Here is a 16,940-nt window from a genome sequence, read left to right as displayed (position 1 = left end):
GAATCCTGGGGGAACTGGAAGCAGCCAGTCATTTAAGAACAAAGATCTCAACTACTCAGAAGTTGGTCCTGCATGGCAAATTTTACATAGCACACTTTTAGGAGACAACAAAGCAATTTAGACAACACAATGGAAGAGACTCAATTGCACTTCAACTAGAACAGCACAGGAAAACATGATTATTTCTAATTTAATGGCAAAAGAGCTAAAATTTAGTGCAGCTACTGGTTCTGACGACGAACACAGGTGGTATACTGAAACATGTTTGCAGCTACCCTCTGTGAGGACTCATTTGACATTTGATGCAAAAAAGATTCAAATATGTCACTTGTCAAGAGGAACCGGGCAAGCATATAAACACAAAATTCAGCATATCAAGAACAATCCCCAACATGAAAAGAATAGAAGCTTTATACACTAAGGATTTATCTGACTTCCTACACAGTTTAAAGCAGCAAGAGGCAATAAAAATGTTAGGTTTAAACTACAAAACATTTTGTGGTTGACTGCTCTCTGTAAATACATTGTGCACACACAGTACCAACATGAACTATGTGCACACAAACCTCAAACACAAATGCATAACCATAGCAGTTTTTACCTAAAGACAACGTGGTTCCGTATCTTTGCAGACTTCAATTTCTCAGTGGCTAAGAGACCACAGCAGCAGTCTGTATCATGCAGGGAACTATAATATTCTCCCTGGCCTGTTTATGCAGAGTACTGCCAAAAGAAACATGTGAAGGTCTTAAGTCTTGCAAGAACAGCCCCATTATCTTTCTCTGATGGTGGTATGGGCAGAGAGTAAGAGAGGGGAAAAGAATGCGAGTGCGATAATTCAAACGTGCTCCTCGTTTTAGCTAGAAAAAGCTTTTTGTCACAAGTCTTCAAGCATCCATCTTCTAAGTATAACAAAGCAACAAGTCCTTAATGACAGCATTCAGTTCTGAGAAATGGATAAGTACACAGGCTAAAACAAGACACAGTAAAAATCCTAACCTGTGATTGCCCCTCTCCCTCCCCTCCTCTCTGTTGCAAGAATAGTAGTTATTTGCTCACAGGTTGTTACCTTCAATTATACCAAAATCTGAGAGCCAGGTGGCCTTTCAAGACTAAGGCTGAGGACAGGGACCAGAGGACTTCCTACTGAACTAGTCCAGCCCTACCAGCTGTTCCAGATGCAATCACCTTGTCAGTGTTCAACACGATTCCACCACACACCCAACATCCCTTCCATTTCAATGGCTCGTTAGCATCTTTCCGTTTCTGTGAAACCATCAAGTTATTCAGAAGCTGCTACAGGGCCAGAAGTGTTGTCAACCTCCATGACTGCAACCACCACTTGACAAAATACTGGCAGCCTACCACTGCCATTTGCATTGGTTTCTGTGAGAATCATTAAGTGTCCAGCCAAGAAACAGAATCCTCTTGTGATACTGTTTGCAACTAAGGAACTTGATAACACCAGATCTGGGGATTTTGGGGTGAAGGAATAGTTGGGGAGACACCACGCTTACTCACCTGCTATCACCAGCGTTTGCCACGTAAAGCTTCCCCAATAAATATACCACCACAAGGGCTGTGCAGCCACCAGAAATATTATACACGGTCCTCTCTCGTTCTATTTGCAAATCCTATGGGAAAAGAGAACAAGATTTACAAAGATGGCATTGCAATTACTGTTCTAGAAAATGAAGATTCCCTTAAAAAAAAAAAAAAGTAGTCTTTCTTAAACTGTGCGACCCACTGCCTTTCTTTACTGTTGTAGCTATTGACACATGGTCAGGGAGAAGAATGGAAAGTCAAGGAGTACCTATTGCATATGATATAAAGATGTTCAGGAAAAATCAGGACAGGAGATTGTGAAATATCAGGCACCAAGGAAAAACATGGCAGCTGAGGGATGCAAAGAAATTTGCTATGGAAAAAGCACAATGAAGGCAAAGATAAATGTAGCTTAACAACCGGTATCTAGTGGTATAATTGCAGAGTGCTTTACACAGACAGCAAATAATTAATGAGACCTAGCTATGATGTGAATAATGACCTGCTCTCCAAAAAGGACACTATGGTTGTGGAGCACATACCTTTATGCATGGCAGCAAGACACATTACTACCACAAGGCTGCTCCTCAGAAACACATGGAACGGGTAGATTCTAAACTTGTTAAGGGTGGGGGGAGAGGTCAGTAGAACAGTATTTACTGAAAGATATCAGGCATTCACAGACCTTCCAGGATGAACCACAATATTTAACCCTGTCTCTCATCTCACTGCTTTTATGAAGTTCTGAAAATGTGCACAGGCCCAAATTTAAGGAGGTGCGTACCTACTAAACCCGTGTTTAGTTTCCAAATGATTCTGAGTGTAAGAAATATATATATATAAAAGACCTCCTACTTAACAGAATAGAAGAACACAAGTCACATCTATCATCGAAAAATCCATCAAGCCCAGGAACAAAAAATTACATAAATATATATATACATATATATAGAGAGAGAGAGACAGAGAGAGACACCCAGGAAAGCTTGGAGAACATAAAGGACACAAGTAAATGAGCTACTTTCCAGTACTCCATACATTTTAAACAAAAAATTGAAGTGTATGCCAGTGAATTCATTCTGCTGCCTCTAGGTTTAGTTTGGGGTAATAATGCAACATGTTACAAATTACCCTCCTCTTCTATGTCCAGAATCAAATCCAATTTCAAACTGGTTTTTCCTTGTAACACTGGATTGAAACAGGAAGCATCATTTAACATCGCTATTGCAAGTACTGGCAGATCTTTTCCAGCTAAAGCCTGCCTACTTGTATGGTTTTTATTATGAATATATTTGTTTGCTTCTGTGTGCACACACACACACAAGAGCTATACTTCAGCCATTTTCATGTTTGTATTGAACAACAAACAGCTCAAATTGTCCACGCCTTGGGGTATGGGATTTAGAGCTTTATTTTAGAGCTAAATTTATCTGAGGAAAAGCACCACAACAAATGCAAACCATGACAGCTGCAATTTGCTTGAAAATCTGCAGAGTTGGAGGCAGCCAGGCACCATGCTTTGTTTCCTATAAATTTCAGGGGAGGGGGTGGCCTGGGGCAGCAGCAAGGATGCTCAGCAGCACTCGCTGTCCTGAGCAGGCTGGGCTGGCAAAGGTGCCTGTCACAAATAATGTGATTCCTGGCAGGCTGGTGTGCACAGGGACCGATCCTGTTTGTACCATGAATACAGCACTGAGGCGAGCGGTGCGGTGGGGACAGCAAGAAACACGCGGCGTTGCCCAACAAGGCCATACCGCGCAGCACCAGGAACTGCACTACCCAGTCTCTCATCAACTCATGGTTTTCCTTTCCTTTTTTTTTTTATTTTATTTTTTTTAAATTTTTATTCTTTTTTCGGTGGGGGGGGGGGGGGGGGGGGAGGGCATGGGATGTCAGTGAGGACCAGGAGGAAAACACCTCCAAGCTAAAAAATCAAATCTTGCAGAACCTTTGGTCACAGACATGGGCCTGTTATAAATGCCTCTTTATCTAATCTTGCCATAGAGAAGCTGATTTTCCTCCCTGTGGTTTCTATATATTTTTAAATTAAGCTGAAAAGAACAGTTCAAAGGAAGCAGACATTTCTAACCATCAAAATAATTTAAACTTACAAATACTACAGTGGATTTTCCAGGCACTGCCAGGAATTTTAAAAACCCTTCATTTCCGCATCCTCTGAGACCTTCAAACAATGTACAATTCCTCACCTGGTTTCAGCTCTGTCATATGTACACTTTGCAAGTGCTGGAATGACTAAATTAAAATTTATTTCTTTCAATAAGCAGAATTCAGAAACATCTATTATAGGAGAGAAGATGGATAATCCTTAGGGTCTCATTTTCAGAGTTTCCTTGACTTAAACTAGATCTGTGTACTGGATTTTTTCGAATCATTGCTGTTCATGGGCTCTTCCATCTACTTGTTCAGAACTTGAATTTACTACCACAACTTACCAGAGTACATTCAGTGCCATGTTTTATTTTATATTACATACTCTGATGTTTTTCTTTTTTTTCCCCCTTTTTTTTTTTTTTTTTTGGGAGGGGGGAGGGGGAAGGCAAGAGGAGAAGCCTTTCCTACAGCTCAACAAGATTCAAAAATAAACCAAAATAAAATAAAGTCCACCAATGTCACTAACTCGTTGTGATGTAGAGACATAGGCTTTTATCAAAATACTCTGTAACAGTGCTGCTGGGAAAGTAGCGCAGCACAAGCAGAGGCAGAAGCCCCCAAACACCTCTGAAGTCTTTATGAGTGTGAAGGGCTCATTCTAGACAAAGTCGAAGCATATACAAAGCGTCCTCATTTTCCACACGGACAAAGATTTCAGATAAGGCGATTTCCTTCCCCCAGACCGCTCTTTTCTCCACCATGCAGGATCCCCACACAGCAATCTGGGTGCAGGGGACTCCCCTGGTTCAGGATGCACGTTTGTAGTGGCAGGTGGGAGCCCGGTGCCCTCACGCCCGGTCACCCTCGTCCTCCTGCCTCGGGTGAGATGGGCCAAAGGCTGCAGAGGACACCCCCGGCTGCGCTTCCAGAGCACAGGCGGGAGCTGCTTTCTCCACCCATCACAGACATCGCCGACGTCGCGGCGGCAGCCCCTGGACAGACCGTCCCGGCCGCTCGAGTCTCCCCAGCGCCTACCACGCAAGGGCCCGGAATCGCCCTCCCCAGCGCAAAAGCGCGGGTTAATCACGCTATTTAACAATCTCTCCCCAAAAAGGAGGGAGATGACGCCACGAAGCCGCTACCGGCCTCCTCTGTCAGAGGCTCCCGGACCCTCGACGGCGGCTTGCTTGTGCCACCTGGTGGAGACCCCGCGGAGGAGCACGGCGTGGGCCTCGCGTTCTCCTCGCCCTGCCCGCCCCGGCCCACGCGTGCCGGGCAGCCGAGCGCCGGGACGCGGCACCGGCGGCCGCGGGTGGGCTGGGGGCGCGGCCAGGGCGAGGGGAGGCGGCAGGAAAGGGGCAGCGCGGCGGCACGAAAAATGAATGCGTCTGGAGGCCGTGCTCCGTCTGAGAAATAGAGGACTTTGAAAACAGAACTGGGCACTTTCGAATCTCGGCTCGGTATTGTCGTTATAGCAAGACAGCATGCTGCAACAACTACTACAATAACTGCTTTTCATCTGTATCTGTCCTCAGAGCAGGGGCCCTTCCTCCGGGATCTCAATACTGCTATGACAGAAAACACCTTTACTCCCTAGACACACAGCTTCACCTATCAGCTTAAAAAGTTCCAGAACGCAAAAAGATTAAATTAACTCCTTAATCTCCTTTACCTCTGTCAAAAAGGCATCAAAATCCTATAGCACTGTTTCAGCTCTCTGTTCTACTAACTACTTGATCAGAAGAAACTTTTCAAAAGAAAATAGCATACAGCATATGTTGCACTCTCAAGTTTGTTCAAATTGAAATGGCATCAATCGTGCAAAAGCACATATCTAGATTTCCTCCAAGTCAAAAAAAAAAATTCAATAAAGAAGAAAATCATTATACAATGTATACAAAGTTACACCTTCCAATAAGTTATACAGACCAGTTCTGTGCCATTTTTTCCCATGCAAAATTAAACTTGGTTCAGTGTGGAATAGGTGCTTTCACTCCTTAATCTTACTTTGAAATACATACTACATCACACACACATATATAAGGTTAAATATGGGGAGGGGATTAGAGTTTGATGTGTCTAGAACTCAATCTATAAATACAAACCTTAAAACTCAAGAGATAAAAATTAGAGGATTTGACTTATGATACTTGCAGAACTTGAGCTTATTTGTTTCCTTTTAACTGGAATAATTGTGATCATTGATAATTACTGACATTGGGTGTTTTAAAATTCTTTTCAACGGAACAGTAAAATATCTGAGAACACAACACAGCCAGCTTTTCCACAGTGTTTTACTGCATGTAGCTGTCAGACAAGCACTGTCCAAAGAAAACCACACCAAATAAAGGAAAAATAAATTTTAAAGCCTTTTGAAAGAGATTAATTGCATTTTATGTGACACTTGAGGCAGAACTAGGGAGAGCTTAACTAGAATTCAAAAGGCAGTTGGGGAAAACAGTAATGGTATGCTACATGCTCCCAGGGAAAGTGGACAAAATCATAATTAGATAAACCCATCAGGTTGGACTGTTTAAAAACAAATTTTAAAAAGGGGTATCTGTATCTACTCAGCATTTTCACCAGGTTCAAAGGACTCCTTTGCAGCAATGGGTGTTTCAAGGAAACAACACCAAGAAGTCTGCCTACATGTCCAGGAAATGTGAGCTCTCACCAAGTGCCAGGTAAAACGATACGCTCTGCTGGGACAAAACCCTCGTACATTATGCACGCCTCAATTGAATCGACCTAACTCAACAACATCCATGATGTTCCAGTACAAAATAGGGCTGAATAAACAATGTGCTGTGGAAGAGGCCCAAAATCTTCACCCAAAGACTACTAGGAGAGTACAAACTAGCAGGAAGTTAGACAGAGGTAGGAAGAAGATCAGTCATTGTAAGCACAGATGAGACTCAGGAGTGTTGATCTTACGAGCCACTCCCTTACGTGGGCAAAAGAAAATACTGTTTTGCCTAAAGCAACTATAAGACTCCCCCAAGATCTTAAAGCAGACAGAATTATCCATTGCTTTTCTTAATTTGACCATATTGGTAAGACTTCCGTTTAATGTAAAACTTAATGCTGAGATTATATTGCATTGTGGTAGACACGGAGTCATTTATATCGCAAAGACAGACAATGAACTTCAGCCCTCTGATAAACAGTAAAAGTGGGAATTAAGGTATCTGAACTGTAGCATATAAACAAAAACACAAGGAGGAAAATAAAGTATTCTCCGGACTTCAGTTTAGAAAAAGGGATGACAGATTACTATGACCTGTACATGGAATATCCAGACACTGTATCTATAGTGAGTTATCCAGAGTTTCTGCATTTGCCCTACTCTATCCATAGAAGTCCTCCCAAGCAGTCAGGTGCCTGGACATGAGCTGAGATGGTATTTTGTGTGAACACCTGTCCAACAAAGATGTAAAGCAGGGCAGTAACAGGTGTGCTTAGGAAGGCAGCGATGGGTAATGCCCCTGCTGCTCTCATAAGAAAGTTAGAGAGCACTTGAAATGGCCCTTCTTTACCTCTCTTACCTTTGCTTTCTAGTCCCATCAACCCCATTTCTCATCTCTCCTCCACTTGGAGCCAGTTTCAACAGGAGAGAGAGAACCATGTCATGCACTCAGCACCTGGCACTCTTCTGGCCTGAAAATCACCCCAACTGAAGCATGAAATTGGTGTCCCTCTCTTATGCGTGATCTGAACCCACTAGGGTGCAGTGGATGGGCAGTGTCATCTTTTTCTTTCTTTCTTGACAAAGTAGGGAGCAAGCTAGTCCTCCCTTCCTGAAAAAGGCATGATAAACTGACTGGAGATTTTCATGCATCCTCGGTTGGTTGGTCTGTTTGCCCACACTTCCTTGGGGAGGAAGGACAATCCAGCAAAATAATTGCTTATCAGAATTCATAGTGAAGCACCACTTTGTTATAATAAAAGCTGTAGTCTCTAATTAGATGCATGTACTAAACAAAATTCACATATATCAGGAAAAACAATGCTTGAATACTTCCTTTCAGAGAACAAATAAAACATCTTGGAAACACTCATTAGTTCAAAAACCTTCTGCTCAAATAAGAGGCTTTTCTAACAGCAACAAAAATAAGTTAAAAAAAAAAAAAAAAGAATAAGATCAGATCTTCTAAGACTTGATCTACGTGTACTTACTGGCAGGACAAGCCTCTGCTCTGCGTGACAAGAATTATTTTTAATAACATGGAGAAGTGAAGGGGGCAGGTGCAGAGCAGCGACAGCAATTACAAAAGAGAAAAGGCAGCCTTCCATAGGGAAATTGATGGATATTCTGTTCCTATAGGGTTGTGATTTCCTCTCTAGTTGTTCATGCTGTACACAAGTCAAGTGGGTGGTAGGAACATACTTCATGTCCTGCTTACCCACGCCATGCCTGCCTCAATCAAGAGCAGCACACACGCTCTCCGCAGTCACTACTGTGCTTTATGAGCCACTCCAACACAAATGTGAACTACAGGTCACTAGATCAAGGATGCTGCCCCTCATCCATGTCCCTGACATGACCTTTTATGACCAGTTTATGTATTTGTGCACAACACAAACGATGTGTTGGTGGTGCAAGGGATGCTGCAAGCCTTTGCTGCTGCTCTGGAAGGGCAACAAGGCTTTATAAAGTGTGTGCCTGTATACACATCTTATGATAACAGCCAATGCTGAGACCTGCCACTGTGAGGCAATACTCATTCTTATATTAAAAAAGAAGGAAGAAAAAAGAAAAAAAGGAAAAAGAAAAAAAAGCACCAAGCTTCTAAGAGCCAAGTAATCCACAAGGATGGCTGTAGTGCTGCCTGGGATCTCAGGTGCAGCTCCTGCCTCAGAGGGATGTACCAGGTACGCTGTTGAGGCTCTTAAATAATCCTGTCCACACTCACATGGTGTTTAAGTAAGAGAAGAAAAAAAAAGTTTTAAAAAAAATCCCTAAGTGTTCACTTTCTCCAGGCCATGCAACTCACAAATGTATGCAACGTGAACTTCAGAGCCCCGAGACATACATACCATTTCCTTGAATGCACTTTCTATGGCCCCAATAACCAGGCACTCATGTGGGATCTTCTTCTCGGTGAAGAAGCGTGTTGGAGGGGTGCTGGGCGAGCCTGGGGCCCCCACACCACCACGCAGGGAGGCCGCCCGTGTCAGCGTCCTGCTGTTGGTGGACGGGTTGTCGGGCTCCTCTCCCAGGCAGGTGGGCGGGAGGACGGCCGTGTTCCTCAGGATGTCCACGATCTCCTGCAGCTGTTCCAGGATATGGTGCTGCAGCAGTTTGGAAGCGACCACAGCTGCCCCCGACCCAGCGTGTCCATCAAACAGGGACCAGTAGTACAGGTTGATCCCATCTGTTTCCTGGAGAAGCAGGAGGGGAAGAAAGGGAAGGAAAAGAGATGGTCACCGTTACACAACCACGAGTGAGGTGACAAAGCAGCCGGTGGCACAGGAGCAGCAGGTAAAACACAGGTAACTTTCCAAGAGGTAGCTTTCTTTCTGAAATGGAGTAATAGCCACTGTGTTAGTACAGCTCTGACAGGAAGAAGTTATGTCTATTTTTGCCACATGTCTCTACATTTTTTTTTTTATTTTCCTTAACCACCCTCCCCCCCACCTCCCAAAAAAACCCAACCAAACAAAAAAAACTGAACTTACAATCTTTCCTACCTTACAGCCATCACAAGATGCACTGACCAAGCATAACCACCATTGCAAGACTAAGTTATTTTCCTAACAACTATGTAGATCAGAAGAAACGCCTTCAAAAAATCATGTTGTTAATAAATGATGGACCTACCACCATGGAGACCAAAATTCTACACAAGACAGCACCTGCGCCTTCTGCAATAGTTTTTTTTTTTTTTTCCCCACTAGGCATGAGATGAATGACCTCAGTTTGACATCTAGTAATAAGATGTGATCCCCACTTGCCATGACTGGTACACCAGGCTGCCCAGGGAAGTGGTGGAGTCACCAGCCCTGGAAGTGTTTAGAAGACATACAGATGAGGTTCATAGTGACATGATTTAGTGACAGAGTTAGGTTGTGGTTGGACTCAATGATCTTGAGGGTCTCTTCCAACCAAAATTATTCTATGATTCTATGATAAGGTCCATCCATGCTGGCAGGTGGGATAGGTCAGGCTTCCACTGCCTGTGCAAGCCCAGGAACCAGCACACCATGGAGGTCCTCCAGGATGGCAGACACAAGTGGGATCAGCTGCACTCCACTCACAGTTGCCCACACATTCACTGCTTAGTTCTTCCCAGGGCTCTGAAAAGACTCCCGTATAGTACCGGAGCAAAATACCCCCTGATCAGAAGAGCTATGCAAGTGTTTTGGCATAGCTCTTGGCATAACAGTATGCTTTTAGATCTTATTTCTTAGCTCAACTCCGAGCATGCCAGTCAGCACAACTGCTCTCATACAGGCAGAGTACCTGGAAAAAGTAAATTTTGTAGACCTCATTATTAAAATTAAGGTATTTGTGGTAAAGTTACATATTTGTTCAGCAGCTACTGATCAGTGCTGTGACTTTCGAGTATTTCTCCCTTTCTGCTCCACAGAGTCTTCTCTGACAGGTGTAAGTCAGCTCCACTATTGCTCAGCAGAAACCACATCCTTGTGGTGGGGTTCTTCGTCATTCAGATAGGGCCCATTAACCCAGAGCTGGAAGCAAACTAAGGTCTTGGCAGCATGAGCTCTGATCTGACTGAAAAATACCAAGGAGCCATACTGTAGATAACCTCAACCTTTTTTGGGAAGAAATTCACCTAGAAATCTTCAAGGAAGCATTTAATACTAGTCTTTGCATGATAGCATATTTGGTAGCAACATGTGGAAAGAGTCTTTCCAGTCTCTCCTTTCCCCTCCATTTCTTGTGAAGCTTGCACCTTCTGCCAGCTATGCTGAAACAACTGGTTGTGGGGCTGCCTAGTGAGTCAGATGTGGGTGGACTAATACAGATCTAGAAATAAATAATCTTGAAAGGGACAGGAATCAGCCAATACTGCTGCAAAACACCTCATACTAAGACAGCATAACATAGATCTCACTGCAGTCAAAGAACTTAAAAATTATATCTGCATGTCAGATATAAATCAGGTCTAATTTATAAACTGTGGTCTAATTTAGGATGACAGACATGATTTGTTTCATTCACCCAAACGATGCTCCCTTACACAATGTAGTCCAGGTACCACCTGCATCCCACCACCTCATGCCCAAATGCTGCTTATTTCACTTATGCACAGGGTTGGGAACTGAAGCTCCTTTTATTTTTCTGCTGTTCCAGCTGCTCCACAAAGGTGCCAACCACTGGCTGTAGGGCAGGACAGACAGGCTGGAGTAAAAACACTGAATTGTCATTTTCAGATCCAAAAGACATTATTCATAGTTGCCCTGAGCTACAACATCCAAAATGTAATGTAAAATGTCTCTTTTAGCAATATGTATATTGACCATCACTATAAGTTCATGCTGTTCTAAGGGCAGAGTTCATTGCTGAACAAGCATTACAACTTATAACTTAATTTGTTGAAATGCACATTTAAAAGCCTTGACTATTAAAATTACATAAAACTCAGTATTTTTTTTAAGCTTATGGCATTGCTGCTATAGTAAAGTTCAAACATATTCTTAACCAGTGCATTAACAATGTAGTCATCTATACAGTGAAGAGCCCATCCAAGAGAAGGAATTCAGCAGTCTATTGTGCACTCTTATTTCATCACTGTAATGCTGAAAAAAGGGAGTGCTGTCCTACAGTACTGGATGACTTACCACAGTAAGGATCACACAGGATATATCCTATAATGGTGGAAAAAACCAACAAATGTACATATTTCCGAATGTAGTTCTTTAGCCAGTCCCACCCACTTATCCAATCTGGTAAATTCACGGAAGAAGCGTTGTGCAATTTCACCCTGAAGGCATGACTGGCAGCTGTGCTATCTTGCTCTGGGTTCAGAATCCCTCCCAAGTTCGCACAACAGTTGGCTGTAAAATTCTGCTTAAGCCATTTTTAACGGATAATGGAATTACTGACTGAAAAACCTGTTTGCAAAAATAGATTGCTATTCGTGCAAAATGTGAAGTTTTTTGCCAACAAAAACAAGTATCCCAATGTGAAAGTACTTCAGCTGGAAACTGAAGCCATTTATTTGAAATGGCAACAACACTGTGTCTCCTGGGAGCTGCAGATGAAACTACTGCTGCTCCTATTCTTCTGTTAGGGTTTGGCTCCCTGACCAAAATCCACTGTATGGTGCACCACGGATAATGTTCCCACAGCTTATGTTCTCACGTCATTCGAAAGGTGCTACCCCTTTGGAGATGTGCTGCCTTTGGGGGAAAGAGCATAAAGGCATCAGACCTCTGACTGAAACAAATATTTAACCTTCCACCTAAAAGAAGACAATATTTCGTCATGACCTTCCTCCTGCCCCCAAAGTATAATGGAAAATTACAATTAAGAACAAGTTTAAACCATGCCCACACACACTGATTTTCTTAAGCTTTTTCTAAAGTAAGCCCCCACCAAGGTCTGTATTAGAGATTTTCAGAAGATGAAGGAGAACAGTTATTAATGCAATTCATTCTCATAATAATGAGCACACCACTGGATATGTCGACTGAAAAAGCCTCATGTAAAACTGGTCATCAAATAAGGTGCCATCAGAGACCGGGAAGCTTTAAAACAGAACAGAACAACGGCCCATGACAAAAAGTGAAATTAAAATGTTACGCCTTGTTTCCTTTAAGCCAATGGGCAGCACAAATTAGGACAGAGAAGCTCACATGGGCCTGAGCTGTATTCTTGGGCTGTCACTAACATGAACATGGTGTGGCCACATCAGCTATGGTGGTTTTTCTGGAGTTCGCTGATCTTGTCATTTTTGGACTAGTAATTCTTAAACAAGAGGGTGTTGCTACCAGTTCAGCTACATTCAGAGGTCTACACTGCACTCCTCCAACATAGTTCTCTAAACTGCCCTCATACTCGGCAGAAAGAAAAAAAAAAAAAACACACTTTCAGATGCTTATCTCATTCCAAAGTAGATTTCTTTCTCCCTGTCAACTGCAGCAGTACCCCAGATAACTGAGAGGTCTGTGTGGTAAGTATTTACAGTCAGGGAGATGACTACCACAACACTGCTCTTGTGCACATGTTCTGTGTGAGATGCTCTAGGGCCTTAACTTTAGTTGGCATCTGCAGGCATTACGGTAACCTAGATACTAGCCTCCAAAAAACTTCTATGTATTCCTACAAAAATTCAATTACTTCTGAACTTGCAATGGGAGTATAACCACAAATAATAGTTGTCCAAAAAAAAGGAGGAGGAAACAAATTCCTTTCTCTCACCCTGAGAATAACAACAGCTCCTCTATTTGAGAGAAATTAATTCTCCCAAACCATACTAATTTGATGAGAATTAATTATATGATTCAAATATAGCAGCGACTCAGAGAATGAACAAGGGCTGCCAGTCAGGGCACAGAGATGAGACAAAAAGCACAAAAAGGTCCTTGCTTTTCCTTCGATAGTTGAGATGACCTCCGTAGCCACCAAGAGATACCTATTTTGGTGTGCGTATGCATGGCTGCTCTCTCTCTTTCACATTTGGGAGCTTGCATTTCTTCCCAAAAGTCATGACATTGTGTAAACTTTCAGAGACCAAGATTTCTATTTCTACTAGCTCTGGTAGTATTCTGTCATAAGCAGTCTTTCAAACATCAGTTCCATTTGTTCTTTTAACTGGACAGAGCCCTCAAGTGGGAGTATGATCAGTCAACACAGTGATTTCTTTGAGATTTTCTTTCAAAAGATTCAGATTTAACGACATTCTGAATAGCTACCAGACACATGAAGGGCAAACAGATCCTTCACTGCACTGACCTTAGAATTCATTTCCAGTACGTACTAGGAAATTTAATAAGCTTCAGGCTCCTCAACTGCTGACCTAGCCTTCAGGAAGGTTCAGCAGTCTCCCGGGTTTTGTAATTGTAAAATATAATTAAGATATGCAAAATCTGGGGTCAAACAATGGATGAGAAATCATGAAAGAAAATGCATATATATATATACGCACACATAATTTGGGCTTAGTTACAGGGAGGAAAAAAAAAAAGGGCTGCCTTAGGAATACATAGCAATTTGGGACAAATTTTTCAGGTAAGCTAGACAGTGGTCTTACATGGCAAACCTTCCCAATTTTTTTTTTTATGAAGCTAATTCCAAACAGGCAAATAAATCATGTTGCCACTAAAGATTTATTCTGAAAACCACAACCCACCCTGACTATTATCATTCCAAATATGAACTGCACTCACAAACTGCTTTAGAGCACATCTTTAGTTCTCATAAAGTCTGAACTGGGTGAGCAATTGCCACCCCATCCTCAGAGCAAAGCCTCCCCCCATGTTGCCAATGATATATTCAGCTACCTGTGGTAAGCAACTTTGTCTCACACAAAGAAAATAACTCTGTCACACTTTTGTGACAAAGGAAACTGCAGAATTAGTAGTTATGTATCTTCACATTACAATGACAATTAATAATGCATCTCTTTAAGTCCTGCAACCTGTCACTATGACAATATCCTTGCATAGTATTTCCATTTCACTCACTGATGGTCTTCAGTATTCATCAGCAACGTACCCCATAGTTAAAGGCATTTTAAAATAGTACCAGTGAAAAAGCTGTACAATTTAAAGGGAATGTTCATGGATGGAGACAGAGGGCAAATGTGATTAATCAAGTAAGCAGTGGAATGGGGTGGGGAGAGTTAATTTAGGGTTGAAGTTGCAGAGCCTTAGCTTTCGCTGCCCGGCTTAGTTTATCACCCACACTTTCATGAAGGAAAACCTACTTATGCTACTTAACAGACTTCCTTGGGTTACTGTGTGTGTCAGGGCTGAGGAAACATTCCCTCCTCCATCTCCTCACCTCCTCCTTCCCACCCCTGAAAGCTCTCCAGAGTCCACCCGCAGAGTCAAAGCCATGACAGCAGCACCCAACCCAATCCACACAGACAACCTGTGGATCTCTCACTCTCTTACGCTGCCTTGCCAAAGCGTGGGGCTGCATCGGTGGGGTCAGCATTAAACAACAGTAATCACACGACCTCAGATGAAGCTGCCGTTTAAGTTCTGCAAACTTCCCAGAAAGGAGGGTAAAACAAAGCTGGCATGTGGCCTTCTCAAAGAGTCTGCGGAAAACAGAAAAATCTGAGGACGATGAAATGGACTCTGTTAAAAGAGACACTCTAAGTTCCAGCTTCTATTTCCCTTGTATTCCACAGTTTAAAAACCTAAACAAGAAGAAATCTTTATTTTCATCAGACAAATACCCAATAAACTTTCCCTCATCTCTTATTCCTTCAAGATTTCTACAAGGTACTTCAGCACTCAGAAATTATTTCAGACTGTATGTTATGGTAGGATTTTCCTAGGAGTCATTTACAGAATTCAGACTCTGGTTTTCTAGCTAAATACTTTCCAGGATGATATTACACCATTCACTGGAGTGTCTCAAGTCTGTATTGTACATCCTGTTGATCTAGAGTAAGCTGTACCCTTATCACATTTAATACCAACTCATACAGTACTCCTAACAATAGTATGTGAAGGCAAAACACAATATTATACTTTACAGTATAAAATGAAAATGTTAAAGTGTGATACATTATAGAAATACGTACTTTTTTTTCCCTTTTAAAATATATTCAACCAGAAAAAAAAAATAGCACCAAGGAAAAAAATCCAACTAATTACTAGTGTAAGACTGCCCTCTAGTAGAAAACTTTCTTCAGAAATATACTGCTTGTTTGGGGAAAATGTATTACAAATTTAAACTCACAAGATGTGGTCTAATAAAATGGTAGAATAGATTTTACATAGCTAAATAATGAGTGCTCTAGCACTCATTTAAGTGTCATGTAGAAAACAGAAGTAAATCTGTAGATAAGAAGAGAACATACAAAGAACATGATAACAAGTACTATGAAAACAGTACGCTATATTATACAGATCAGCTGGCTCTTCACTTCAGACATTATGCTCATTTCTGGCCAAAATGTGTCAGAAATAGAAAAAATAACAGAAAATTTGAAATAAAAATGTTTCTCTCAAGAAGCTTGAAAGGAAGTGGCTGTTTACTCTAAAATCAACATACAAGATAGAGAGTCAAAGTAGGAAATACAGTAATGAAGAGAAGAAGAGAAATCAGAAATTCTAGGAGATACTTTTTCTAGCACAGGGCAATTGGATATTTAGCAAAGTTGACAAATATTAAATTCAAAAAGGATAAAAAGAACAGCATTCAAAAATACACGGTCAGTTTACAGACCCTACCATTATGTTATCATAACAATATATTAATAATGATGATGAACAGCGTTAAGGCTAGTGAAGACACATTTCCAAAACTGAAATAGTTTTATATCCTGGTATTTTTAATGCAATCTAAACATATTAGCTATGTAATATTTGGAAAAATGTTCCTTCTGAGGAAGATGATTAACCATGCAGTATAAACAAACATAGTGTGCCTTTTGCTCTCAAGAAACATCTGATACTACTCAAAGCTGGAAGTTAACTGGACTTTGTGAAACATTGCTACAAAGCTATGTCCTATGCATGCTCCCAAAATATGAAAACACAGGCAAATTCAGTACAGCTACATCTTCCCACACTCCAGATGCAAAGGCCCCTGACCAGGCTTCTCACACGGTAGGCCTGGAAATTAAATGTGGTGCTAAATCAAAGCTAGTATCTCTACACAGCACCAAGATGTGTTTACCTTAGTTGGTGTTGCAGAGGGATCTTTGCAGTGTGCTGTGCGCACGACACCGTGATGCTCTTTGTGTCAAACCAACCCATCACCTGAACAAAGCACATTGTTGCTTATCCTGATGTGGTTTATATACACAAACAACTACTATGCCCAAATGCTTGCTTCATTAAACATAATTAATGCATACAAAAAATAAATACCCTCATGGAACCAAGCATCTGCATGAGTCAATAGCAGACAGTTGCATGGACTTTCTAGGAAAGACTTCTTAAAACACAGACTACTAAAACATATTCTGTTTTGCCTTGCATGAGCGTATGCAGAAGTCATTAGTTCCAGCAAGTACAGGGCACAATTCTTTACCCAGGAGTGTTCAAATATGTACTTGAAAAAAAATTCATGACTGTCTGAATACAACGAGGAATATCAGCACACAGGAACTGGGACAGGTGATTTAAGGAAA

General features: G+C 41.7%; 1 protein-coding gene across 1 annotated transcript in view; it reads right to left on the bottom strand.

Moving 5' to 3' along the window:
• Nucleotides 1-16,940, bottom strand: part of PPM1H (protein phosphatase, Mg2+/Mn2+ dependent 1H) — a 138,205-nt gene that overhangs the window by 54,342 nt on the left and 66,923 nt on the right. Inside the window, exons 3-4 of the mRNA XM_065048588.1 lie at nucleotides 8,695-9,039; nucleotides 1,522-1,634 (exon numbers count right to left, since the gene is read on the bottom strand). Of these exons, the coding sequence (XP_064904660.1) occupies nucleotides 1,522-1,634; nucleotides 8,695-9,039 (458 nt within the window). The remainder of the gene's footprint in view (nucleotides 1-1,521; nucleotides 1,635-8,694; nucleotides 9,040-16,940) is intronic.

This window comes from Columba livia, chromosome 1 (assembly GCF_036013475.1).
Source record: "Columba livia isolate bColLiv1 breed racing homer chromosome 1, bColLiv1.pat.W.v2, whole genome shotgun sequence".
Classification (NCBI taxonomy): Eukaryota; Metazoa; Chordata; class Aves; order Columbiformes; family Columbidae; genus Columba; species Columba livia.
Note: the sequence above shows the minus strand (reverse complement) of the source record. Positions and strands in the feature narration are given on the sequence as shown.